The 27,178-nt window shown below is 46.4% G+C and overlaps 1 protein-coding gene across 1 annotated transcript in view; it reads left to right on the top strand.

Annotated features, from left to right (window-relative positions):
- The window catches only part of LOXHD1 (lipoxygenase homology PLAT domains 1), a 297,238-nt gene that overhangs the window by 212,490 nt on the left and 57,570 nt on the right, over positions 1 to 27,178 (top strand). The window contains exons 34-37 of the mRNA XM_075066837.1: positions 5,096 to 5,250; positions 6,843 to 7,052; positions 8,505 to 8,628; positions 20,544 to 20,752. Of these exons, the coding sequence (XP_074922938.1) occupies positions 5,096 to 5,250; positions 6,843 to 7,052; positions 8,505 to 8,628; positions 20,544 to 20,752 (698 nt within the window). The remainder of the gene's footprint in view (positions 1 to 5,095; positions 5,251 to 6,842; positions 7,053 to 8,504; positions 8,629 to 20,543; positions 20,753 to 27,178) is intronic.

The raw sequence follows: 27,178 nt of genomic DNA, 5'->3' as shown, positions 1-27,178 counted from the left end.
CCTGACCCCCAACTCCAAGCCCAGCCCCTCTGAGCTGGGCACAATCCTCCGACCTATCCCCCCCACAGCCCTGACCCCCAGCTCTGAGACCAGCCCCTCTGGGCTGGTCACCTCCCTCACCCTATTCCCCCCGCAGCCCTGACCCCAGCCCCTCTGAGCTGGGCACCCCCAACCCCATCCCCCACAGCCCTGACCCCCCAGCTCTGAGCCCGGTCCCTCTGAGTCAGGCACCCCCTGACCCCATCTCCAACACCCCTGACCCCCAGCTCTGAGACCAGCCCCTCTGAGCTGGACACCCCTCTGACCCTATTCCCCCCACAGCCCTGACCCCCAGCTCCGAGACCAGCCCCTCTGAGCCGGGCACCCCCTGACCCCATCCCTCACAGCCCTGACCGTCAGCTCCGAGCCCAGCCCCTCTGAGCTGGGCACCCCCTACAGCCCTGACCCCCAGCTCCGAGTCCAGCCCGTCTGAGCTGGACAACCTCTGACCCCATCTCCCCACAATCCTGAGCCCAGACCCTGTGAGCCAGGCACCCCCCAACCCAGAGCCCAGCTCCCCACCCAGCCCTGGGCAACAGCAGCACCGCCTCCAGGCAGTGACAGCCCATTGGCACCAACCATCACCCAGTAACAGCCCATTATGTAACTGCAAATATATGCAAGTCGGTAAAGCATTTAATGTTTTTAAATAATGTATTTGATGTATTTTCAAATTATTACAAATTAATTTTTGAATGTATTTCACTAGTTATTTTTTACATTTCCAAATACGTGTTACTATAGTATAGTATTGCAACTTTTTTTTATGGAAGGGGCCCCTGAAATTGCTTTGCCCCAGGCCCCCTGCATCCTCTGGGCACCCCTGTCCAGAGTGTGTGAGGAGCCGGGGAGGGAGGGAAACGGGGTCCCCTGGAGCCGAGCCCCGGCTGCAGTGGCGGTGAGAGGGGCTCCCGGAGTGTGTGAGGAGGTGAGCGGCCGGCTGGGCTCGTCGGTGCTGAGCAGGTAGCCCTGCAGCCGGAGATCCTTGCCTTCCCGCCTGCCGGGGCTGGGCCAGGGCACCGTGAGGCTGAAGAGCAGCAGGTCCAGGGGGGATCTCCAGGTCCTCGGCCACCAGCATGTTGGGGGTGAGGGCGGTGAGCACAAACTGATCCACCTCGGTCACCAGCAGCGCCGCGAAGCCCAGAGAGGGAGCCGTGTTCTCTGCGCCGCCCCGCAGCCACACTGCCACCTGGAAGTACTCCCACTCCATGCCGCCCAGCAATTCCACCCGCATGGGGACAGAGTCGCAGCTAGGCCAAGACTTGGCTGCAATGTGCTGGTAGCAGATCCCACGTTTGCGGGGCAGCCCAGTGCTGGGGCAGCAGGGGATGTGAGTGGGGGGGCACTGGTGGGCAAGAGGGGGAGCTCTTGTCTGGCGGGGGAGAGGGGGCACCAAAAAATTTTTTGCTTGGGGCAGCAAAAAACCTAGAGCCGGCCCTGGGCAAACTATGTGGCCCGCAGGACCGTCCTGTCCAGCCCGCCAAAGCTTCCAGCTGAGGAGGCTCCCCTGGCCCCTCCCCTGCCTCCCCCTCTCTCGCAGAGCTTTGAGCGGCATGGTAAGGGGATGGGGCTGTGCGTCATCCATACACGCTGCCCTGAGCAGCATGGTAAGGGGGCCAGGCCGGGGCTGGGAGGAGGGGTTGGATTAGGAGCAGGGAGCGGTTGGAGGGGGCAGAGGTTTTGGGGGGTTGGTTAGGGGATGGGGAACGGGGTGGGTTGGGTAGGCTTGGGAGTTCCAGGGGTCTGTTGGGATGGTGGTGGATAGGGTTGGGGCAGACAGGGGACAGGGAGTGGGGCGAATTGGGTAGGAGGTGGGGTCCTGGGGCGTAGTTAGGGTCGAGGGGTCTCAGGAGGGGGTGCTCGGGATAAGGAGTGGTGGGGGGTTGAGGGGTTGCGGGTACTGAGGAGGGAAGTCGGGGGCAGGATATGGGTGGGGGTCGGATGGGGGGGACAGGCTGTTTGGGAGGCATATGGGGCTTGTAATCACCGGACAATTCCCTACTGGGTCTTCGGTGGCACTTTGGTGGCGAGTCCTTCACTCGTTCGGGGTCTTTGGTGGCACTGAAGGACCCACCACCGAAGTGCCACTGAAAATCCAGAGTGAGAGAAGACCCCTCGCCACTGAAGTGCCACTCAAGACCCAGTAGGGAACCGGTTATTGGGTTTTTGAGAGCTCATCACTGCCCTTAGGTACATAACATCCTCCTAGAACTGGTCTGCAGGGCAGCTACTCAGTCCTTATTCAGATCCCTCTGTAAGTAGGTTGAGTTCCTATCCTGCCCTGGACAGAGAATACAAATGCTATGCAACATCTGGATTTACCTCTTCCTGGTATTTGGCTTTCTAGTGTAAATAGCAACAACACAATATAAATTTCAGTCTAAACTTCTCCCTCGAACTTGGCTGTTGCTAAGGATTTCTCTGCAACACTTCCCTGATCCAACCCTTAGTTACCTCTGCCCTATAGAGAGATTCTTACCCCTCTCATATCCTGATTGGAGTTAATTGAATCCAACTGCCAGTATTACTTGCCATCTTCTTTCAGGGTGCAAGTACCTGGTAGCAGGATAGTTCAACCATGGAAATCATCCCATCCAGTATTTCTTATTCTCTTTCACCGCTTGATTTGTGTTTACACTATGCCCAGGGCTCTACCAAATTCACAGCCATGAAATATGCATCACTGACTGTAAAATCTGGTCTTTTGTGTGCTTTTACCCTATACTGTACAGATTTCACGGCAGAGACCAGTGTTTCTCAAATTGCAGATCCTGACCCAAAAGGGAGTTGCTGGTAGGGAGTCGCAAGGTTATGTTAGGGGGCTCACGGTATTGCCGCCCTTAATTCTGCGCTGCCTTCAGAGCTGGGCAGTCACAGAGTGGTGGCTGTTGGCTGGGCACTCAGCTCTGAAGGCAGTGCCCTGCCAGCAGCAGCACAGAAGTAAGGATGGCAGTACTATACCATGCCACCCTTAATTCTGCGCTGCTACTGGCGGTTGCTCTGCCTTCAGAGCTGGGCTCCTGGCCAGCAGCCACAGCTCTCCAGTTGCCTAGTTCTGAAGGCAGCGCCGCCACCAGCAGCAGCACAGAAGTAAAGGTAGCAGTACCGTAACCCCCCTTAAAAAAAACTTGCGACCTCCCCCCCACCACACACGCAACTCCTTTTTGGGTCAGGATCCCTACAAGAACAACACCATGATGTTTCAGATTTAAATTGCTGAAATTCTATGACCATGAAATTGGCCAAAATGGGCCATGAATTTGGTAGGGCCCTAACCATGCCATTCTGTCAGTGTACATAATTTATGCACACCTTAAGAGCTTTTGTAGTTATAAGATGAGCTAGCAGGTCAAAGTGAGGACTAAACAGGAGCCTGGGGTTTACCTCGACCTGCTAACTCATATTACAACTACAAACTGCCTTGTCTTCATTAGGATTTTACCTTGTGTTAGTTACCAGATGTTAACTAACGCCAGGTAAGAACATGTCTTTTCTAGTGAAGACAAAGTCTTCGAATATTAAGTTCTTTGAGACAGGGACAGTGTCTTCTGAATTGTTTTTACAGCTGATTTGGGGCATTAGCCCAATATAAATAATAAAAAATAACAGCTTCCTTTGCTATTGTAGAGCATTCTGCTCCAACGAGCTCCTGAAATGATATGCAAAGAATCAAATTTAATAAACTGATTATGCAGAACATATGTTGGGACCACTGCACCCATTATTAAAGTGCAGTTATTTCTTGGCTGGAACACCACAGTTTAACTGAGTATAGCAATGCTACACAACAATTTAGGACATGATGTCAGAAAAGTACTTTATTCGGTTGAAACTGCAGGTGGAATTTAAGTAGGTACGTTGTAATTAACTATCCAAATTGGAATTTGGCCAGCATGCCAGAGTTAATACCTCTGTTCTGATGAAAAATGCCAGAGTATCTTTGATAACCACAAGCCATCAGAACATCTTTTTGTTATGGCACCCACTGCAGCGTAATGTGCTCTGTGGTTAGTGAAAGAACAAAGCAGAAAAGGTGAAATTGCAGCAAACCAAAAAATATTCTCAGGGCTAAATGAGCCTGATCCATCTCCTACTGCAATCACGGGGAGTCTTTCCACCGATTGCAATGGAAGCTGGGGCAACCCCTGTATTATTCTGAGAGCTAAGCATGAAAGGACTCTAAGAAAAGCAAAAAAACCCACACCTTATCTGTGAAGCTATTAATGTACAAAGAAGAGTCCCACCATCAAACGTGGTAAGTCTCCATATCTCAAGTTTTTGTGCCTCCAATAAAAAGTGCAGCTTTTTCTCCTTCTCATTTTTGAATCATGTGGGAGTAGCATGGGAAGCTGCCAGTGAGACTCTCTTTGGGGTTTGCGTGGCACTAATGTGAGTAAAAATCTGTCAGCTGCTTTTAGTGTTTCCAGGGAACATTCTTTCAGTCACTGTTTGTTCTCGTCATGTAAATGGAGTGAAGTAGATACCTGGAAATAGCTGCATTTAACACATTAGAAAAGCACATTCCTGAAGATTGTTATGAGATTTCATTGGATCACTGTTGCGTGAGCTCTGCAAAGAAGATACTTAAACAGTACAACTTCAACATGTCTTTCATTAAATATTGTCCAAGCAAGAAGATTCTGGAGTCTGCTCTCATCTTTCAGTGCGGGGAATTTATACGGGTGAATCCCATTAATTCTGGTGGTAATTTCCCATTAAAATCCCTAGAGCTTGTTTATGGAGGAAAGAGTATTAAGAATCCACAACTCCAGACCACTTATCCCTCTCATGTGCAGTGGAGAGCAGATCCTGAATCTGAATCCTGAAAGACGCTGAGTTCACTCAACTCCTATTGACATTAGAGGAAGTCAGTAATAATAAGGATATTTAGCATCTTTAATTGCACATTCTGTGTTCAAGGCACTGCAGAGACATTAACTAGATGGGAGTTCATGGGAGCTCAGCACCTCTTACACTGCCCTCAGCATATAGGATTAGGCCCTGAGAATCCATCTGCTCCCAAATCATATATTTAGATATCTGTTTCTTTCTATAGTTCATACATACAAGATAACTGTGTTCACTGGCGATATCTATGGCGCTGGGACAGATGCAAATGTTTTCCTGACTATATACGGAGACCTCGGGGACACTGGGGAGAGAAAACTCAGCAAGTCCGAAACTAACTTCAACAAGTTTGAAAGAGCACAGGTACAGAGGAAACTGACTGGTAACATTTTCCATATTGCAGGCCTTAAACAAAGTGATGAGCAAATGTTGTAACTGCCCTTCCCTAGTTGCAAGTACCAGTCTGTAAGGATGGTCAGAACTGATAGATGGCAATCCTGACACAAAGGATCATGTTTGTTATCTCTTAAAACCTTACATTTTCAGTTTAATGTTGGTGCTTATGTACTACAATGATAGGCTGTATAGCAATACCTAAGATGGACAAGATCTTTCTTTGCTTGGAGCCAGTGAGATAGGGCCAGTCTGGCCCATATCAAGCCTCCTAGGTTTCAGCTGCAAAATTGGAAGTATCCAGTGTTTAAATTTTGCTAGGGCTAAGCCCGGGCACTTGTTGGCTTGGCGGTTCATCGCCCCGGCACCTCTGGGCTTGCTGCATCAGTTATGAAAGTAAAAAACTTGCTTGAGCCCTGGCACCTCTTTAATTACAAATTAAGCAGTGGAAGCACCAATAACTGAGGGCATGGTTACCATCCCTTGCACTGATTTGTATCTCCTAAAAGGGAGGGCAGCTTTGGTGAATCTGACCATAATGTGTATTATAATTAATCTTGGGGCATCATCTTATGACACATTTTTGTAAGCTCTTAAAGTGAGAAATGATGAAAAATGACACTAGGTTGTTCCAAGTTTGTCACTCCATGATTTCCAGATCAAATGTGCTCATTTTAAAAGTTACCAACAGCCATCCCTACAGACTCCATCTTATATCTGAGGGTATGTTTACACTGCAAAAAAAAAAACCTGCTCACCAAGTCACAGAGCATGGATCAATTGACTTGGGTTTGTAGGCTAAGACTGTGGGACTAAAAATAGCAGTATAGCTGTTCAGGTTCCGGCTGGAGCCTGGGCTCTGAGACTTCCCTCCCTCACTAGGTTTTAAAGTCTGGCTCCAGCCCAAGTGGGAATGTCTGGACTGCTATTTTTAGCCCCGGCCGCAGCCTTAGCCTCCTGAGCCCAAGATAATTAGCCTGTGGTCTAACACTCATTGCCATGGGGTTTTCTTTGCAGGGTAGGCATACCCTGAGAGTCCAGCGAGTTTCTTTCCTGCTAACTTCACTAGCAATTGTGTATGCATAATAACCAAGTGCAGAATTTGCTCCATTGTTTCCAGTGTGTTGCACCAGGTATAAATGAGGGCAGAATTTGGACCTGTAATTGAAATGTAGTTAACAGTTCTGTTGTTGTGTTAACCAGAGGAGAATCCAGCTCACTTTCTCTTAGCTCTGTTGTCCTTGGAGAGCTAACAGCAGTAAACAGTAAAATCTTAGTTTTGACACTAAAGTCAGCAGATACCGGCTCCAAGTGGTCAACACATCTGTTCCCTTTGAGTAAGAGGGTGACTTTTTACGTAGTCGTGTTCATAGCACAGCCACACTTTAAACCTTTTCCTCTCAGAACAGTGTTAATGAACACAGACTCTTTTACAGACAACTCTGCTGCAGCTTTTAATCAAATACTGTCCGGTAGGGCTGGGTTTACACATGCATTGTGCTCCATTGTACGCATTAGCTATTGTTCATTATGAGAAACTATTGCCATTAAACATCCTGTAGGAGGATAAGTTCACGGTACGGGCTGTGGACCTTGGGATTATATACAAGATCAAGATTCGTCATGACAACACCTTGCTGAATGCTGACTGGTACCTGGAAAAAGTAGAGATTCTGGATGAAACCACAGAAGAATTGTACCTCTTTCTGTGTGAACGCTGGCTTTCTACAAAGAAGGAGGACAAAAGGATAGAGCGGACACTTTATGAGCAGGTACAGTAATAACACCTAGCACAATGATCCTGGCCAGGGCTTCTGAGCACTATACATTGCTGCTAATAAAAATGAGATGCATGGCCTTTCATCTGGTTGCAGTCCAGCACAGTTCATTAGTGACCTAAACGTGTTACCCCCTGAAGGGTTTTTTTGGCCTATGTAAAATGAATTGGTGGTTCTCACTCTGGTCCCCCATCACTGACTTCTTTTGTTTGCAGTCTCAGTGGAGAGGCTAAGGCCTGAATGGTTAGTTGAGACTTACCCTCGTCAGATCAGGATCCAAGTGCACTGGCAGGGCGGTGTAGAGAATGCTGCACTGTTGCTGCCTGTGCTGTCCCTATCCAGCAGATAAGTAATAGATTTCTTTCCCCGGAGTTCTCAATCCAAAATTCTGGGTTGTATGGCCCCAGCCTCTCCACCCATCAATCCTAATAATCAAATAAGGCAACATCTTTCACCAGCACTAAAAATATGCAGTGAAATGCCTTCTTGCCAGCACCTGGAAAGGCTTTGTATGTATTGTTTAATCAGTCTAATATAGCTAATTAGAATTCAAAATACGTGTATTAATTAAAATTAGCAAACTGGATTAAGTTAATAGGCGCTTCTTGCCTTTATACAGGAAGGCACAGCACTGCAGCTGATTAACGTCTGTTGTGTTTAAGGGGTTTGCTTTACAAAACATAGTTACATTTTAATTGAAAGTTACTACTAAAATTATCATTAACAAATAGGGCCAAACTCATCCCGGGTATAGTGCCAGAGAAGTAAACGGGGTGGCACCAGGGATGATCCTGGTGCCTTGCATCTAATATAATTACATTTCCCAGCAAAGAATCCTCTGAGTTCTTGTGGTCACGCCCACCCTGTTCTCATATTAATTCCCTCTCAAAGAGACAAAATTAATTAGATTTAAAAAATGAAATGGTTGTGGGGGAAGGATTCTCCTGTTACGTGGGCTGTGACACAAAACTCATCCTCAATAATTGTTCTAAAAATATAATAGCTTTGAAATTTAGGATTATTCAGCTTTGCAGCATTTGTTTAGCCTTTGATTCTTGTGTAGTACGGATCAACCAGTCTAACGGCTACTGCATATGTCTTGTTAAGCAAATCTGTAGCTACTCTACCTGTCTACCTTGCCTGTGGTCATTGCTCTGACATGCTGTGTAGAGGAGTCACAACACATTTTTGTTATGTACATTAAGTACATGCCAGTTGCCTTCATTGTATTGCTCCTGGAAATGGTGGAGTTAAGGTCATGATAGTAAAGTAAATGGATGAGCTGTAATAAATGGTGAGGAATCATGCTTATGGGAGCTACACTGAGCAAAAACGACATGGAGAGCTAGAGGGATTTCGTGTAATGCTGTTTAAGGCATATTGGAACAGCTGGCAATACTGTGAGCACTGAACCTGGTTACCATCACCTGTGTGTGTTCTAATTAGAGCTATGATGGGGAACGGAACAGCCTGGGTGGCTCGTCTCTCAGCCTGAAGAGCCAAGATAGCAATGCAAATGGGAAGAAAAAGAAGAAATTCAGCTTGAACGGGTCCGCACAGGAAGGCTCATGTAAGAGAACTGTGTGTGTGGAGTGGATGTACGTGTGTGTGTTCTTGATTTGAATTCTTTAGGCAATGTGTTTTTACTGGTGAAGACCAAAGTGAGGCCGAAAGGTAAATTGTTCTGGTCATCCTGCAGCTGTACCACCTGAGGCTGTGATCCTATAGGATCTCATAAGCTCTGTCGGAGAAAAACACAGTTCTCGCTTTTTCGTTTGGGTGCAGCAAAAATCAAATACTTTATTATTTCTCCAGCAATTGCAATAGAGGGAGGGAGTGCCCTAGGACACTGGGTTGTCCCAGTCCCAGACAGGTCTCTCCACAGGTAAACAATTACAGCAGCATTTATACCTTTGTTACAGACAATAACAAGCAATAATACAGACAATAATGAGCAACAGCTGCATTTTGTTTATACATGGGCCATGCCTGCTAGCTATTTTCCTCACCTGGCAGCCCAGTCTAACGTATTTGATTATCGTGCAAAGGTTGTGATAACTTCATCAACACAAGTTCTGTTCTAACTCGCACTCACACTAATCCTCGCTTCTACAAATCTCACGTCATTAGGGTTAACAGCTGGCCTAAACTCTTGCTAACAACTGCATGCATTAAAGAATCCCCTACAAATCCTTGTCAATTCTTCCCCTTCTTCCACACTCCCCTTTGTACTTCTAGTACAACAGATATTCTCAATCTCTAATTGCATTAACAAATGGATTCTGATCCTACATCAGATGTTTCAACCTTAGGGATTCAACATGGAGTATACAGACAATTCATGAATTACATGGACATGAAAGGTATTACTGTTATTATGTCTTTTACAACAACAACAACATATTCCTAAACTAACTAACAACAATGCAAGCAATAATATCCCCATAGCAATAATATGAGAGCTTATTGTACAGGTTTGGTTACAAAGCATAATATATCATACTTAGTACACAAAGTAAGCTGTATGAAAGGCATTCTTTTCAGCTTGATATATATTCTAAAGCATGTGAATTTGCCCCTGCAATTCAGAGATTCTTTGAACCTCTGGTAACAATGAAAGCAAATTTTGAAATCAATCAGATACTAAGCTGGTCCAATTAAAGGGTATCTGGAAACTAAGGGCAAAATTCTATCTGCAGGCCAATAAACAATATGATTGCCTGCAGTGGTAAAGGTAAATTGTTCTGGTCATCCTGCAGCTGTACCACCTGGGGCTGTGATCCTATAGGATCTCATAAGATCAGCAGAATCAGGCTGGATTGGTGCTTGGATCTGTTTGTGTATTGCTATTTCTATAGTGGTCTTCACCATAGCAACTGAATAATCTGCACGGTAAAAGAGACTTCCTATACCTCCAGAATTCTTCTTTCCCTCCCACCTAAACCTAGGTTATGTAGTGCTAGATCCCGGGGATTGAGTCCTTCATCTGCCATGAGAATAAATTCTATAAGCAACGTGTTTTGTGTGACATGAGCATGTAACTAGGTAGATTCTCCAAGAACGCCCTCTCCACAACCACCTCAGGTGAAACCCGCACAGGGGACTTCTAACACAAACCCAGAGCTCTTTAGGAAGCAGTATGGCTGGTTCGTAGGGGATGCTCTTTTCCTCAAGTCTGTGTTGACTCAGTACTTTCTCATGGTGTTGCTGAAGGTGCGGTCTTTTGCATGAGACTCTTGTGGGCGTTAAAAATCTCATGACTCTCTTTAAGAGTTGGGGTGTTAACACTGGTATCCTGGACAAATTCTGGCTCATGCAACTGCCTTCTGACTCCTTAAAATGCCCCCTGCATTTTAATTTGGAAAAGGATTCTCACTTCCCCTTTCTTAATCTGCAGTATAATATTACCATCAGCTGCCAAACAACTGCTGAGTTTCATGTGTGCATTCAGTGGTGGGCAAAGTGATTCCTGCGTGTATTGTTTGATACCATTTGTTAAGCACTAATTGTGTGATTGGCTTTGTGCAAAACTCAGAGGAAGATTTCATCCCAGCCACATGGAGCCTCCTTCCAGCCAGTGTAACCTTGATATCTAAGTATAATGACCTGATCTTGCATGGGTGGTCGGGGCACGGGGAACTTTGCATATTCCACTTAGAACCTACTGGTGCAGGGACCAGTGGCCTCAATACCATTGCATGCTAGGACAATACAAGGATGTAGGAAACCTGAGGCAGGCACTGGCCCTCCTGAGGTATAATAGCAGGCATGACTAGATGCATATGGTTTTGAGAAGGGCAACACCTCCACTAGACTCGCAGCCAATCATCTAGACTCACATGATTTGAGACAGGCAGCTAGCCCCTCAGATGAACAGGGCTTTTGGGGAAGACAGCCACCTCCCCAGACACTCAGAATCATACACCAGTTCCCTCCTCCACCCTCACCTTCCAGACACCCAGGATTTGAAAGCAGGAGAGTAAAGGCAGCTTTCTGGAAGGGACAGGTTTGGTGGAAGAAGTTTTACAAGGTGTATATAGCTTGTGCACTGCATCCATTCAAGTATGCAAAGCTCTTTGAGATCCTTTGCTGCAATAGGGGCTGTATGTATGTAAGATGTGTTATCACCAAATAACAGCCTCTTCTGTATGGGTTAGAGGATCAATTTCCAGCACAGGCTTTTACTTGCTGCTTGTATCAGATGCTCTTTCCAGCTTACTCTGTCTTCTGAGGCCTCAAGTCCTATGTGGCATATTAGATCTAAATTCAACTCTGTGGGCCCTGAAATTCTATGGCACTGTTTGCCACCCGCTACCCTTAGCCCATTCAGGACCCTTCCCTGCGCAGCACACTCAGTACAGTATGGATGGCAGTGTTTCGTTCATTTGATTTTAAATTCATTTATTTAAATCTGCCCCCAGATTTTCAGCGTGCTGCAGATTTTCCTCCTGCAATGCATAGCTGCATTGCAGAAGCTGGCAAGCTGCTGATTTATAGAATCATAGAATCATAGAAGATTAGTGTTGGAAGAGACCTCAGGAGGTCATCTAGTCCAACCCTCTGCTCAAAGCAGGACCAACACCAACTAAATCATCCCAGCCAGGGCTTTGTCAAACTAGGCCTTAAAAACCTCTAAGGATGGGGATTCCACCACCTCCCTAGTAACTCATTCCAGTGCACCACCCTCCTAGTGAAACAGTATCAGAGGGGTAGTGGTGTTAGTCTGGATCTATAAGAGAAGCAAAGATCCTATGGCACCTTATAGACCAGGCCTGCACAACTCGTAAAGCGGCGAGGCCACATTACTCCAAAGGAAACAGCTGAGGGCCGAAACCCACCCCCCGGCCCTGCGGAAACACCCCCCTGCCCCCCCGAGCTTCTCCTGGCCCCGCGAAAACATCCTGCTCCAGCACCGCCCAGCCCTGCGGAAACAAACCCTCCTTCCCCAGTGCCGCCCCACCAAAACAGCTGTGGGCCAAAAAGGAAGGTTGGAGGTGAGGAGGTGATACTTGATTTTAAATCAACCAGGAGCTCCCAGCTGAAGAGGTGGCTGGGAGCCCTCAGGGGCAAAGTAGAGGGCCCGGGGCTGCGGTGGCTGAGGGAACCCGGAGCTTTCCGGGGCTGGGGCAGGGATTTAAAGGGCCCAGAGCTCCTGCCACGGAGGGGAGCCCGAGCCCTTTAAATCACAGCCCCAGCCCATCCGCTGGAGCTGCGACCGGGATTCAAAGGGCTCTGGGCTGCCCGCAGCGGCGGGGAGACCTGAACCCTTTAAATCTCAGCCGTGGCTGGGAATCTCTGCGGGCAGCGCAGAGACCTTTGATTCCCGGCCGCGGCGGGGATTTAAAGGCCTCAGGGCTCCCCGGGGCTGCAGGCAGTCCAGAGCCTTTGACTCCCGGCCGTGGCTGAGATTTAAAGGGCGCTGGGCTCCCCGCCGCTGCGGGCAGCACAGCGCCCTTTGACTCCCGGCTGTGGCTGAAATTTAAAGGGCTCTGGGCTCCCCGCCGCTGCGGGCAGCACAGAGCCCTTTGACTCCCGGCTGCGACTGAGATTTAAAGGGCTCTGGGCTCCCCGATGCTGCGGGCATCTCAAAGCCTTTGATTCCCAGCCGCGGCTGGGATTTAAAGGACTCTGGGCTCCCCGCCGCTGCAGGCAGCACAGAGCCCTTTGACTCCCGGCCGCGGCTGCAATTTAAAAGGCTCTGGGCTCCCCGCTGCTGTGGGCAGCCCAGAGCCTTTGACTCCCGGCCGCGGCTGGGATTTAAAGGGCTCTGGGCTCCCCGCTGCTGCGGGCAGCGCAGAGCCCTTTGACTCCTGGCCGCAGCTGGGAATTAAAGGGCTCTGGGCTCTCCACGGGGAGCCCTGAGCCCTTAAAATTTCAGCCGCGACCGGGAGTCAAAGGGCTCTGGGCTGCCCGCAGAACGCCGTGTGCGGGGGATTTAGAAGCTCCCTGCGAACGGCCCGCGGGCCGTATGTTCTGCAGGCCTGTTATAGACTAACAGATGTACTGGAGCATGAGCTTTCGTGGGTGAATACCCACTTCGTTGGATGCATGTCCAACGAAGTGGGAATTCACCCATGAAAGCTCATGCTCCAATACATCTGTTAGTCTATAAGGTGCCACAGGACTCTTTGCTGCTTGTGAAATAGTGTTTCCTAATATCCAACCTAGACCTTCCCCACTGCAACTTGAGACCATTGCTTCTTGTTCTGTCATCTGTCACCACTGAGAACAGCCGAGTTCAGTTCCTCTTTGGAACCCCCCTTCAGGTAGTTGAAGGCTGCTATCAAATCCCCCCCTCACTCTTCTCTTCTGCAGACTAAACAATCCCAGTTCCCTCAGCATGTGCCCTAGTCCCCTAATCATTTTCATTGCCCTCCACAGGACTGTCTCCAATTTTTCCACATCCTTTCTGTAGTGGGGGGACCAAGAGTGCAGTACTTGAAGCGTGGCCTCACCAGTGCTGAATAGAGGGGAATAATCACTTCCCCCTGATTGGCTGGCAATGCTTCTACTAATACAGCATAATATGCTGTTGGCCTTCTTGGCGAGAAGGGCACACTGCTGACTCATATCCAGCTTCTCATCCACTGTAATTCCCAGGTCCTTTTCTGCAGCACTGCTGCTTAGCCAGTCGGTCCCCAGCCTGTAGCGGCGCATGGGATTCTTCCTTCCTAAGTGCAGGACTCTGCACTTGTCCGTGCTGAACCTCATCTGATTTCTCTTGGCGCAATCCTCGAATTTGACTAGGTCACTCTGGACCCTATCTACCTTTAAAGGCTGTCTTCCCACTAAGAAAGGCTAGAGACCTAATTTATTAAGAAAGGGAAAGCACTGATTATGGAGCACAATTGTAAAGCAGCTGTGTTTAGAATGGGATATTTTGGGGGGCTATTTATGCACTTCCATAGTCTCAGTATGCATGGGCCCTGACAGTATTTTGCTCTGTGTTTATAAAGCCCCTGGTCACCATGGCATCTATGCACACATGCAGGATTTAACAGCAAAAAAACCCCCACAGCTGGTGTTTCCTGGTTGTCCACTCTTGCTTTTTCCATTTTCAGTCTTAGGTTATGAGTCTGGTTTTATGTTGCCCATCCCACCTAGTAACCTACTTGTGTCAGTGCCACTCAAATCTTCCTCTTGTTCTTCACTCATTCCGGGATGAGCAGACCCAGTATTGTGCTTATGAAGGAGGTGTACTCACCACCCGTTGCACACTCTTTTATCCGGGTGCAGTGCTGCAGGGGTCCTCATCTGCAGTGCCTCCTGCTGGCCGTCTGCCTCTTGCCAGGTCTTCAGTGGCTCAGCTCTCTGGCCAAGTCACAGGAAGTTCGGTCATATCACTGTCAGCTGGGAGCTAGCTGGTAGGTCATAGGCAAGGCTGAGCCTGGCCTTAAAGGGCTAGCCAGCCTGTGACAATGCTGCAATGAGAAATAAGTGAGGTCTTTCTGTAATTCTCACCTTCCTTCTGATACTGCTTCCTCAGCAGAGGAATGAATAACTGCCTTACATCCATTATCTGGGCATGTAACTTCCCAAATCACATGTAAGATCTCAATGTCTTCCATTCGGCGCCATCGCTAATGGAACTATAATGGTTTCCACATTCTTTTGCAGGTATAGCAACTTTTAGGTCTCCGATATTTTCAAAATCTGGAGAAGTACCACAGTCCCAATAAACGAGAGAGGTTGTCCCATGCCCCAGAGGGAGACTGAACAAACAAAGACGTTATTTTGTAGTGGTCAGGATTGCAAGCCAGAACTCCTCTGATTAAGTCACTGGATACCCTTGGGCAGGTCACTGAGGCCCAGATTTTTAAAGATTTTTAAGCACATGCTGTGCTCAGCATTGCAACACCTAACTGGTTTAGGAGCTTAAATTTCATTTTCAAAAAGGATATAGGCCGATAAGAGACAAAATCCCATGAACAGTCAATGGGACTTAGGCTCCTGGGTACCTAAATCACTTTTAAAAAAGGAAACTTAGGCTTTTATATCAGTTTGGCGTTGCAATGCTGAACACAGCAATGCTTAAGTACCTTTAAAAATCTGGGCCTTAACATCACTCAGCTTATCCATATGTAAAATGGGGGATGATAATACTTTCCTAGCTCAGATGTGTGCTATCAGGTTTAATGCTTGTGAAGTGCTTTGAGTTCTGTTTAAGTTCTATGTAGTATTAGTGGTAATTGTGTCAAGAAAGCTATTTTAACCTACCAAAGGATGACAGAGTGAAGTGGTCTTCCAGTGGAAGAACTCTCCAAAAGGAATTCACAATACTCTTTAATGATGGTGGGAGGCTACAGTGTGACACCTCCTGTGGCGTGTGTCAAATGTATGTAACCCATAGCATCATCTTTTCGATGAAAAGGCACCATCATTGCATTGCTTAAACAATTGTACTACAGTGAATTCATTGCACACTCATTACACTGATGTGCACGATTAAGCATAATTGGTACTATGTAGTGGAGAATAATTCTTGCCTAATGTTTAATTCACTTCTGTGCTGTTACAGTCAATTTCAGAAGCCTGAAATTGGGGTTGTATGAAATTCATTGGTTTCAGCTCACAGGGGAAAGAGTGGATTTAATTTGCATGAATTCATGCCTATGTGTAAGTTTTGCTGGAAGTTTCAAGTTCAAACCAAAAGCAAAAACTTCATCAACTCCACTGTCGTAGAATCATAGAAATGTAATGCTGGAAGGGACCTCCAGAAGTCATCCAGTCCAGCCCCTGTATTGTAGCGGGACCAAGAAACCTAGACCATCCGTGAGAGGAGTTTGTTGAACCTGTTTTTAAAAACCTCCAATGATGGGGATTCTACAGCTTTCCTTGGAAGCCTGTTCCAGAGCTTAACTATCCTTTATAGTTAGAAAGTTTTTCCTAATGTCTAAGCTAAATCTCCCTTGCTGCAGATTAAGGCAGAGGTGGGCAAACTATGGCCCGCAGGCCACATCCAGCATGAGGGACTATCCTGCCCGGCCCTTGAGGCCCCTTCCCTGTTGTTCTATCTCCCCTGCAGTCTCAGCTCACTGTGCCACCAGCACTTTGGACATCAAGGCTGCGAACTCCTGCCAGGCACTGCAGCGGCATGGCTGGCTCTGGCCGGGTGGCGTGGCTGCCAGTCCTGCTGCTCTGAGCGGCATGGTAAGGGGGTGGGGAGCAGGGGAGTTATATCAGAGGCAAGGAGTCCCGGGGGGCCAGGGCCGCCCAGAAGGAGGGGCAATTTGCCCCAGGCCCCGGGCCCTGCAGGGGCCCCCACGAGAATATAGTATTCTATAGTATAGCAACTTTTTCTTATGAAAGGGGTCCCCGAAATTGCTTTGCCCCAGGCCCCCTGAATCCTCTGGGTGGCCCTGCAGGGGGGCAGTCAGGTGACAGGGAGCAGAGGGCGATTGGATGGGGTGGAGGTTCAGGGGAGGATGGTCAGGGGACAGGGAGCAGGGGCAGTTGGATAGGTGTGGGAGTCCCAGGGGGCCTGTGTCATAAACAGATAGCTAAGGGTTAATAGGAAACAAGATACTTTAAAATCTGGGTGGAGGGAAGTTTGGGTGTGAGTTCTTTGTCTTTGTCTGTTGTCTCTCTGGGCTCTGAGAGTGACCACACGTACCTACAGGCTCTCTAATCTTCTATTTCAAATTTGTAAGTACAAAGGTAGAAAGACAGTATAGTCTTTTAAATTGTTTTTCTGTATTTGCACATGTATAGTTTGCTGAAAGTACTTTTAATTGTATGCTTTCTGGAGAAGGCTGTTTCTCCATTTTCTGTAAGTTGAAGACCCTGCAATATTATATCTTGTATTTACAGAGATTTCTTATTTTTTCTTTCTTTTATTAAAAACATCCTTTTGAAGACCTGTTTGATTTTCCCCAGTGAGGCTCAAGGGAATTGAGTCTGTACTTACCAGGGAGAAAGAAGGAGGGGGAATCTCTTTGTTTAGATTCACGAAGCTTGAATCTGCATTGTCTCTGGATGAGGGGAAGAGGGGAGGGGGAGGAAAAACCTGCTCTTTGTGTTTATCTCTCTCTCTCTCTCCGGGATACCCAGGGAGGTGGGGAGAAGGGGGAGGAGAAACCAGATTTCTCTGTGTTGTGTTTCAAGGAGTTGAAGCACAGTGATCTTCTAGGGTAACCCAGGGAGGGGAAGCCTAGGAGAGGCACTAAGGAGGGAAAGAGTTTACTTTCCTGGTATTAAGATCCAGGGGTCTGGATCTTGGGGGTCCCCAGGGAAGGTTTTGGGGAGACCAGAGTTTATCAGGTATTCAAAATCCTGATTGGTGGCAGCCTATCAGATCTGAGCTGGTAATTAAGCTTAAAAAATGTCATGCTAGTACCTCATTTTTGAACTCTAAGGTTCAAACTGAGGAAAAAATACTATGACACCTTTCAGGGGGCAGGGGTGTGAATAGAGGGCAGGGCAGTTGGGACAGGGAGTGGGGGGGTTGATAGGGGCTGGGGTCCCAGGGGGGCAGTTAAAGGACAAGGAGCAGGGGGGGTTGGATGGGTCAGAGATTTTGAGGGGTGCAGTCAGGGGGCGGGAAGTGGGAAGGGGTGAATAGGGGGAAGGGGCCAGGCTGTTTGGGGAGGTACAGCCTTCCCTACCCAGCCCTCCATACAATTTCAGAACCCCGATGTGGCCCTCAGGCCAAAAAGTTTGCCCACCCCTGGATTAAGCCCATTACTTCATGTCTTACCATCAGTGGACATGGAGAACAATTGATCATCATCTTCTTTATAACAGCCTTTAGTATATTTGAAGACTGTTATCAGGTTCCCTCTCAGTCTTCTTTTTTCAAGACAAAACATGCCTCGTTTTTTTTTTTAAACTTTCCTCATAGGTCAAGATTTCGAAACCTTTTATCATTTTTGTTGCTCTCGACTAGACTCTCTCCAATTTGTCCACATCTTTCCTGAGGTGGCACCCAGAATTGGACACAATAGTCCAACTGTGGCCTCACAAGTGCCAAATAGAGTGGGACTGTTACTTCCTGTGTCTTACATACAGCACTCCTTTTAATACACCTCAGAATGATATTAGCCTTTTTTGCTGCTGCATCCGTATTGTTGACTCATTTTCAGTTTGTGATCCACTATAAGCATCAGATGCGTTTCAGCAGTACAACCATCTAGCCAATTATTCCCCATTTCATAGTTGTGTGTTTGATTTTTTCCTTCCTAAATGAATTACTTTGCACTAGTCTTTATTGGATATCATCTTGTTGAATTCTCCAATTATTCAAGGTCATTTTGAATTCTAATCCTGTCCTCCAAAGTGCTTTAGTCCCTCCCAGTTTAATATCACCTGCAAATTTTATAAGCATACTCTCCACTTGATTATCCAACTCATTAATGAAAATATGCAAACCTTAAATCAGTCCAGGATCACTTGACCCTGGGCCAAGAGTTACTCAAAAGATTTGTGAACCTTGTTCCCTGTAACTATGCCTCAGTGGGTCACAACGGAGGATGCCAACTTCAGGACAAACTGCTGAGAAAGAGGGCAAACACAACCCAAAACTGGTAGTTAATCTTCCATAAGATATACCAAACCAGCAACAAAAGTAAATTTCTGTTTCACCGCACTGGCTACCAAGGAGTCATAAAAGCAGTTTCCTTGGGCATTTCAGTTCTGATGTCACCACCAAAAACACTGGATTTAAAGGTGAGTGGTTCTTTACAGCCAGTCTCATCAAATAAAAGGTTCTTCTGATCCCAAAGGACCAGCCACACACCCAGGTCAATATATAACTTAGATCTTACCCAAAAATCACGCTGCTGCCAATCCTTTAGTAGCTAAAATCTAAAGGTTTAATCACAGAAAGAAAGAAAGGTGAGAATTAAAACTGGTTAAAGGAATCAAATACATACAATAACTGCAACGTTCTTGGATCAGGCTTGTAGCAGTGATGGACTAAATTGCTGGCTTGTTAAGTCTCTGGTTGCTTCCAAATCATTGGAAGGACCTCAGTCCCTTGGTTAGAATGCTCCCATTAGTATAAGTCCATAGTCCAGAGGTTTGACCAAGACAGAGGCAAATGGAACTGTTTCCATGACCTTTTACAGCTGCTGCCATGTGCAGGGAATCCCACTGTTTTTACTGTGGAAAATTACAGCAACAAGATAGTGTTTGGAATCACATGGGCAAGTCACATGTTCATGCATTTCACCTAGTCACAGCAGGATATTCCATTATCTGTAGATGGGCATCTCCCATGGTCCGTTGTCAGTTAAATATTCTTTCGATGAGCCACTCAGTTTGAATAGTCCCTCCAAGCTGTGCTGGCTGGCTACCTTGTAGGCGTTAGCCCAGGAGCAAACATTTTAAATTCAGTTATAGAGCCAATAATTAAAACTTCAAATACAAAACTGATACATGCATACAGATAGCATAATCATATCCAGCAAATCTTAACCTTCTCATAGACATCTTACATGCCACATTTTGCATAAGATGTGTTACAAAAATATAACCGTGGTTGCAACAATGATCTATATGGTCATATTTTAATCAGATAATGCCACCCCCTCCTGCCACCCCCCAAAAAAACCTGTTGATTAACTTGGGCCAAGTTTGGAGTTTGTGCTGAGGCACATTTCACAGAGTTTTGAGATTTGTTGTGAATATGTTGTACAGCTTGACGTGACGTTCTGAGAAATCATAGGTGTATTCATCATCTTTCTCTTCACCATCCAACAGATCTGCCCAAATGGGCTCCTGGAAACCACTTGAAAAGCAGCCAGGCACTGGAGAAACAGTTCTTCCCTACTAACAGTTGCACTGAAATGTTTCAAAACCATTATGAAACTACCTAGGGAAGCTCCAAAGCTATGGTCTGAAGGGTTTTCCCCCTAATACATATTATATTATGTATAAATATTATTCAGTGTCTAATCTTTAATATGAGAATATTCATAGTTTACCTTGATTATATAAAGGGACACTGGAGCCCTGAAAGTGCCACATGTATCAAAGTGATCCTTGAATAAAGAACAAGGAGGAACTACAGTGGTACTGAGGACGTTCAGTCAATGATTCTGTTTGGCTTGGATCTAACAGAGTTTTATGTGCCTTTATTATCCTATGAGTGTGTGAACTCTTTGGTCTGCTGGCCTATTGATGATGTAGGGCCTGAGTCTCGTTGACGCTAAGGTCCCTTAATGTAAATCAGAATCAGGTCCTTAGTCTACACAGGAAAATTCTGCACTGAAATGCACCCTATGGAACCTTATGGAAGTGAATGGGGCTGCATGGGAGGTAAGTCAAGGCAGAATTTGGCCCTGTTTGTGTGTATATGGGAAAATTTCCCAGCACTCATTCATAGCCCAGTCCTGCAAGGTGATGTGCGCCTCACAAACTGAGATTACTGAACACCTCTCAGGAGGCACTCTGCACTTTTTAGGATCAGACCATTGGTACTTGAGATGTTAGTACCCTTGCATCTCTGTACATGTTTTCTGATTAATGGAACTTTGTCTATTGCAGTGATTCTGTATCATCTTATCATCACTACTGGCACAGAATATGATTCAAGCACCAACAGCCGAGTTTACATCATCATTATGGGTCCTCAGAAAGTGCAGACAGGCAGACTGTGGCTGGATCTCCTGAAAGAAAAGAAAGAGTTTGCTGATGGCTCCGTGGAGAAGTTCTCTGTTATGGGATTAGATGTTGGGGAGATCAAAAAATTGGAGGTACTGTGTGAACAAAGAGTGGTCATTGGAGGCTTGAATGAAGCATATTTCACCTATCTGTAGTTATCATAGCTTCCTACTCAGATTTGAACCTTAGCGTTCATAAACTGAGAAGCTAGCATGAAACCTTGTAAGCTTAATTACTAGCTTAGATCTGATATCGCTGCCACCATCCTAAAATTCCAGTGTTTTGGCTCACTCTGGTCTCCCCAAAACCTTCCCTGGGGAACCCCCAAGACTCAGATGCCCTGAGTCTACAACAAAGGGAAATAACCCACTTCCCTTCCCCCTCTCTCTCCCACCCAGAATTTCCTCTCTGGGCTAACCTGAGAGTTACTGATGCAACCTCTTTACATCACAATACCAAGAAGCATGTCTCCTCTCTTCCACAAAGAGAGAAACCCAAATACAAGGAAACAGAAAAGATTCTATCTCTCTTCCCCCTTAGCTTCTCCCTCCCACCAATTCCCTGGTGCTGCAGAGATTCACCCTCCGTAGATCTAACACAAAGAGAATTTCCCTCCCCTTCGTTCCTTAGCCTACCCAGAGAGAAAAAAAACTCCAACAAGTCTTAAAAAGAAAACTTTATATAAAAAAGAAAGAAAAAAGACATAAAAATATTCTCTGTATCAAGGCTGACAATAATACAGGTTCAATTGCTTAAAAAAAAAATGAATAAACAGCCTTATTCAAAAAGAGATACAATTTAAACATTCCAGCAACTACACACATGTAAATAAAAAAAAAACAATAACAGCCTATTGTTTTTCTACCTTTGTACTCACAACTTGGAAACTGAAGATTAGAAGCTTGAAGATAGAAAAGATCCCCTCTCATAGCTGAGAGCCAGACAAAAGACACAGACACAAAACATTCCCTCCCTCAGCTTTGAAAAATCTGGTTTCCTGATTGGTCCTCTGGTCAGGTGTTTGGTTCTCTTTGTTAACCCTTTACAGGTAAAAGAAACATTAACCCTTAGCTATCTGTTTATGACAGCAGTATAGTTAGAAAAGGGCAAAAGAGGAGGTGTTTGGATCCAGAATAGAAACTGGGGTTCTCTCAAGTTGTTCTCTCACAAGATTTCAACTACACCCAAATCAGATTCAGCAAATAAGTCCCTTCTGGTTTTGCACCTAACTTAGAACCAATACTTTAGAGGGCAGGTTCAAAATCTGCAAAATATAAATGGCTTTGCAATTGATGTCTTAGTTTTGTCCCATCTCTAATAAGAGGACAGTTGCTCTTCCATAGACGGTTGTTTTAACATCTTCAGTGTAAATTTGTTTTTTTATCTGGTGCAGTTATAATTTATCCACAGATGCAGTCAAAATTTCCAGGCTCCTATTCTCTATTCACCTTTTCCCTTGTTGATTTTTGCAGTGCTCGCAGATGGGTTTCATAAACCACCTCCAGTGAGAAAAGCATCTTGTATAATTTTTTAGCTAAACATGGAAATTGTTTTCACAGCTTGGAGGGCCTCACAAAAGAGAATTAATCATGGCTCATAATCAATGTGTACAGATCAGAGATCCTAGAGAAGGAACCTTGCTTTTTTTATTGTTATGGCTCAGGGAGACAGAATTTACATAAACTCCCCATCACTGAGTTAAAATGTAGTATGAATCTTCAAAATATACATAATTCTTGTTCCACATGGCAGCTATCACCTCCTGAAAGTCTACCCAAGTCCCACAAGTGCTGCAGTCTGTCTGCTAGCTGAAGCCCACCAGGACTGAGAATTTCAGTAGGCAGTCCGTTCCAGGCTGTGCCCAGCTGTTGCTGTTAACCTTCCAGATGTACTGCAAAGCCTTTTTAAAAAAATTTGTCCAGAGGATGAGGAGTGAAATATACAAAGGGAGAGAATTCCTAAACAAATTGAAAATCTCTGAACGTGCAAGCTCTGTTGCAGCAGGTAATGGTTAGAGTGAAATGCTTCCATTAACTTTCATTCAAGCAATGCATTCTGACACCTTGAGCTGCGCTCTCTGATAGCTTTTAGTTTATTATCAAGCCAGTTTCTTAATGCACTCTAAGTGCCTAGTTATTAACTTTAGGCCAATTTGTATCCAAGCATTTTTGGTGCAGATTTTCAAAGTTAGGCAAATATATAACACGTCTTCCCTCTCTCCCTCCAGTGTATGTTTATATGTAAATGTACCTCTGACCTGGGAAGGTAAGTTGGGGGTGAGCAAATACTGGCCTCTGCCAAACTGTGAAAAAGGAAAGGTGAGAAAATCAGGAGTCTGGGGAAAGAGGGATAAAGAATGGGCAGGAATGGTGGGAGGAAGAGAGGGAATGGGGAACTGGAGAAGGAAGTGTGAAGGAGGTAGGGACACTATGAGGAGAGGGACAGGCAGGATGAGGGGAGAATATAATAGGAAAAGGGAAAGGGGGGGAGGAAATGATGTGAAGATGAAATTGAGAGAGAGGAGGAGGAAGAAGAAAAATCAAGAAATAACGCACAGCTTAGCCTCTGGCCACTTGGGCTCCCAAAGCCTCAATAGGTCCTATCATTATTCTATTCCCCTCCTATTCATTTGCCCACTTGTCCTTTTTAATGTGCCCTGACTCTGTTTTGATAGTCACCCACTCATGGTTTTGTGCCTCTTTTCATGCAGTCCCTTGTGCCTGGAAAGTCTCTCCTGGTTAAAATGCATCTCAGCTATGACATCCACATGCCAATCTGCGCTGGTGGCCATGACACCTGTGCTTATTTTCTTGTACAGTATTGTACCCTTTAGGTACTGGGGAAGAAAATTGCTAGCTATCTCCTTGGTGCAGGCGAAAAACACCTGGGTATTTGGAGTTGGCATGTGCTTGCTATTAGCAGAACGTGAGAGGATATAGACATAAATTCTTGAGCAGAAACAACATAGTATATTGCAGAAGATGCTGGAATAGTCTCTGTACTCTGTTTGACTGGCATGGTAATATCTGCACTGTGATGCAGTTTGTAATAATGCATTTTTATTGTGCTTTCTCTAAAGATAGAAACAATGAAGATTTGAGTGATATGAGAGGGCCCCTTTGCTGCCTGTTCTGCCTACATCTCTAAAACTCTGTACTGATAAATTTTAATTTACACATTGAAATAAAAATAATGTGGACATCCAGTAGTCACAGGAAACAACAGACAGGCACTTGGTGAAAACTGAACAGTGCTTTCTTAAACTCATGGTCATTTATTTGTCTCCTAATAAAGAAAAAATAGTCCAGCGTCTTGGATTTCGACTGCCACAGAGAATCACAATATTATTTAAAATTCCACATTTCCCCCTATGCATGGGGTGTCTTTCCTGAGCTGATATGCCAGGAAACTAGTCTTCTCCTCATTCAGATCCCTCCCCAAGATCCACTTCTGACATGATACCTACAAAAAAGAGCTGAGCTCATTTCGTTGTTGCAGATTCTGCCCCACTGTGCTGTGCGCTGACCCTTGCTGAATAAGGACCTGATCTGGAAAGACACTGAGCATCCTCTGCTCTCATGAGTCCAGGGGAGTCTCAGCACCTCTGAGCGTCAGACCCTAGCTCTTTGCTGTGACCTTTGTCTGTTCTTTCCCTTTCTGTTGTTTTATTTTATCCTATTGTTGTGTCACATCAGAAATTTGATTGTAGGCTCCTAAGGGCAGTATTGTGAAGAGCCTAACAAACTTTAGACTCTGAGAAATAATAACAGTGACTAGGATTTTCAAAGAAGCTGTGGGATTAGGCACCCAAATCTCTCTGAAATTCTGCTTCGTTAGGATCCTTTCAGCATCCCAGCCAGAGATACCATCAGTCTTCCTAGGTGGTCATTATGGCCCTATGTTCAGAGATTACCCTCTGGTATGATTATGACTTAAGACCATGCAATGTATTGATGGGGCTTGTTGCACAATTCATTTAGAAAAGGAACGAATATGATAGCTATTTACCATTCCTGCAGGCTCAAAAGTAACCTGCTACAGAGTTATGTTCTGAAGGCCCCACTGACCATGTTGTAGTGGTTATTCAGCACTGAACTAAGTTTAGCTCCGGTCCTCAGAACAATGTTTAAAACCTTAGGGTTGCCAACTTTCTACTCGCACAAAACCGAACACCCTTGCCTCATGCCTGCCCCGCCTCTCCTCCGAGGCCCCATCCATGCCCCGCCCCTTCTCCGAGACCCCACCTTCCACTCACTCCATCCCCCCTCCCTCTGTTGATCGCTCTCCCCACCCTCACTCACTCACTCATTTTCACTGCACTGGCTCAGGGGGCTGGTGTGCAGGAGGGGGTGAAGGCTCCGGCTAGGGGTGTGGGCTCTGGAGTGGGGCCAGAAAGGAAGAGTTCAGAATGCAGGAGGGGGCTCCTGGCTGAGGTGGTTGGAATGAGAAAGGGGTGAGGGCTCTGGCTGGGGGTGCAGGCTCTGGAGTGGGGATCAGGATGAGGGGTTTGGGGTGCAGGAGGAGGCTCTGGGCTACGGGGTGGAGCTGAGGGCTTTGGAGTATGGGAGGGAGCTCTGGACTGAGGCAGAAGGTTGGGGTGTAGGAGGAGCTTTGGGCTGGGGAAGGGTGCGGGTTCTGAGGTGGGGCCAGAAATAACGGGTTCAGGGTGAGGGAGGAGCTTGGGGTATGTGTAAGGGTGAGAGCTCTGGTTGGGGGGGAGTTCTGATGTGGGGCTGAGGGAATTGGGATACAGAAGGGGGCTCCAGGCTGGGGAGTTCAGAGTGAGGGAGCGTGCTCCAGGCTGGGACTGAGGGGTTCAGAGGGTGAGAGGGGGATCAGGGCTGGGTCAGGGGGTCAGGGCACAGGGCGGGGTCAGGGGTGCAGGCTCTGGGTGGCTCTTATCTCAAGCAGTTCCCAGAAGCAGCAGCATGTTCCTTCTCCAGCTCCTATGTGTAGGGGCAGCCAGGCGGCTCTGCATGGTGCCCCGTCCACAGGCGCCACCCTCGCAACTCCCATTGGCCACGGTTCCCCCTGTTGCCTCTATGCATAGGAGCCAGAGGGGGGACATGCCATCTGCTTCCTAGGAGCTGTGCAGTGCGGAGACTAGCAGGGAGCCTGCCAGCCCCCCTGCACGGCGCTGCAAACCAGACATTCAATGAACCAATGAGTCTCCAGGATCCCTTTTCAAGCGGGTGTTCCAGTTGAAAACCAGACACCTGGTCACCCTAGGGGACCGATGAAAGTCTGTTGGTCTTCTGGATTCTCAAAGGTAGCCCAGAATGCAAATACTGGTGTCAAGAGGTGTCCCAGAATGATGCCTAGTGGGACATTTGTAATGAATTGAGATGAGAAGCAGACTTTCACAGGAATCCCAACAGAATTTCCCCTAAAGCTACTCTGTCTCTGCTTGCTAGGCCTTCCCCATCCTCCTCATTCCTGGCATCTTACTACAGATTTAAAGAAACAGTGCACATGTTCTCATAAGGGCCATTGAGTTGGCAGGGAGGGTGCAGAAAAGCAAATGCTGTATTCCTATTCCCCACACCCCCTTGGAATCTGAGAATTATTGCGTCCACTGTAGACTTGAATTTCCCTAGGGGTTAGCTCTAATTTTCTGCAGCTGCACAGACATTATCATTCTAATAATATTCCTAATAGGAGTGATGGTTGAGACTGTTGGATGAAATGATCATTTGGTTTTGGGTGGAGTAAGATACCACGGACCTGTCATCCTCGATAGAGCTGTTTTTCTTAAAAAGTTGTTAGCTATTTAGAGTGGTTCAGAAAATAATTTGTAAAAGTTGAGAGCTAAGATTTCCATATCTCTTAATGATACATAAGTTTTGCTTTGAAAATAATGAACTGTAGGTAGCTCCTATTTCCAGCCTTTTGTGAACAGATTGTTCATTAGAATGACTGACAGAGGTTTTCTTTTTATGAGTGGGATATATAATTATGCTGATACGGATGTGCTAAGATGAATCTCCCCAGTTATTTAACAGTAACACACATGTTCTTGGAGAGGAGTTTGAAGGATTAGCAGTTGACTGCAGCTGTCCCATCTCTGGCTGTGATGATGACAGATCTCATAGGCTAAGGCTGGGAGACCCTTCAAGGAGCTGCAGAATGATAACTAAATCTGAGGCATTCTTCACCCTGAGTCAGTACTGAACCAATGCCCAGCCTAGTGCTGGAGTTACCGTGTTGTGTGAGGGACCAGCTTTCAGCTGTCTATCTAAGGTATGCAGATGGCCCCATCCACCCTAGTATCTGAGGGTTTGACTCTGGCTGTGGGGCTCTAAAGTCATCGTGTAGATGTCTGGGCTTTCTGAGGGAGGGAGAGAGTTTCAGAGCCCAGCTCCAAATGTCTACTTTGCTATTTTTAGCCATGCAGCCTAAGCCCAAGTCAGCTAACCCAGGCACCGAGTGCCGTGGATGTTTTAATTGCAGTGTAGACGTACCCTCCGTGCCTCACAATCTTTAATGTATTTATCCTCATCACATCCCTGGGGAGCTAT

Source organism: Chelonoidis abingdonii, chromosome 6 (genome assembly GCF_003597395.2).
Source record: "Chelonoidis abingdonii isolate Lonesome George chromosome 6, CheloAbing_2.0, whole genome shotgun sequence".
In the NCBI taxonomy this organism is placed as follows: domain Eukaryota; kingdom Metazoa; phylum Chordata; order Testudines; family Testudinidae; genus Chelonoidis; species Chelonoidis abingdonii.
The sequence above is the reverse complement of the archived record's forward strand: the minus strand, read 5'-3'. Positions and strand labels throughout refer to the sequence as shown.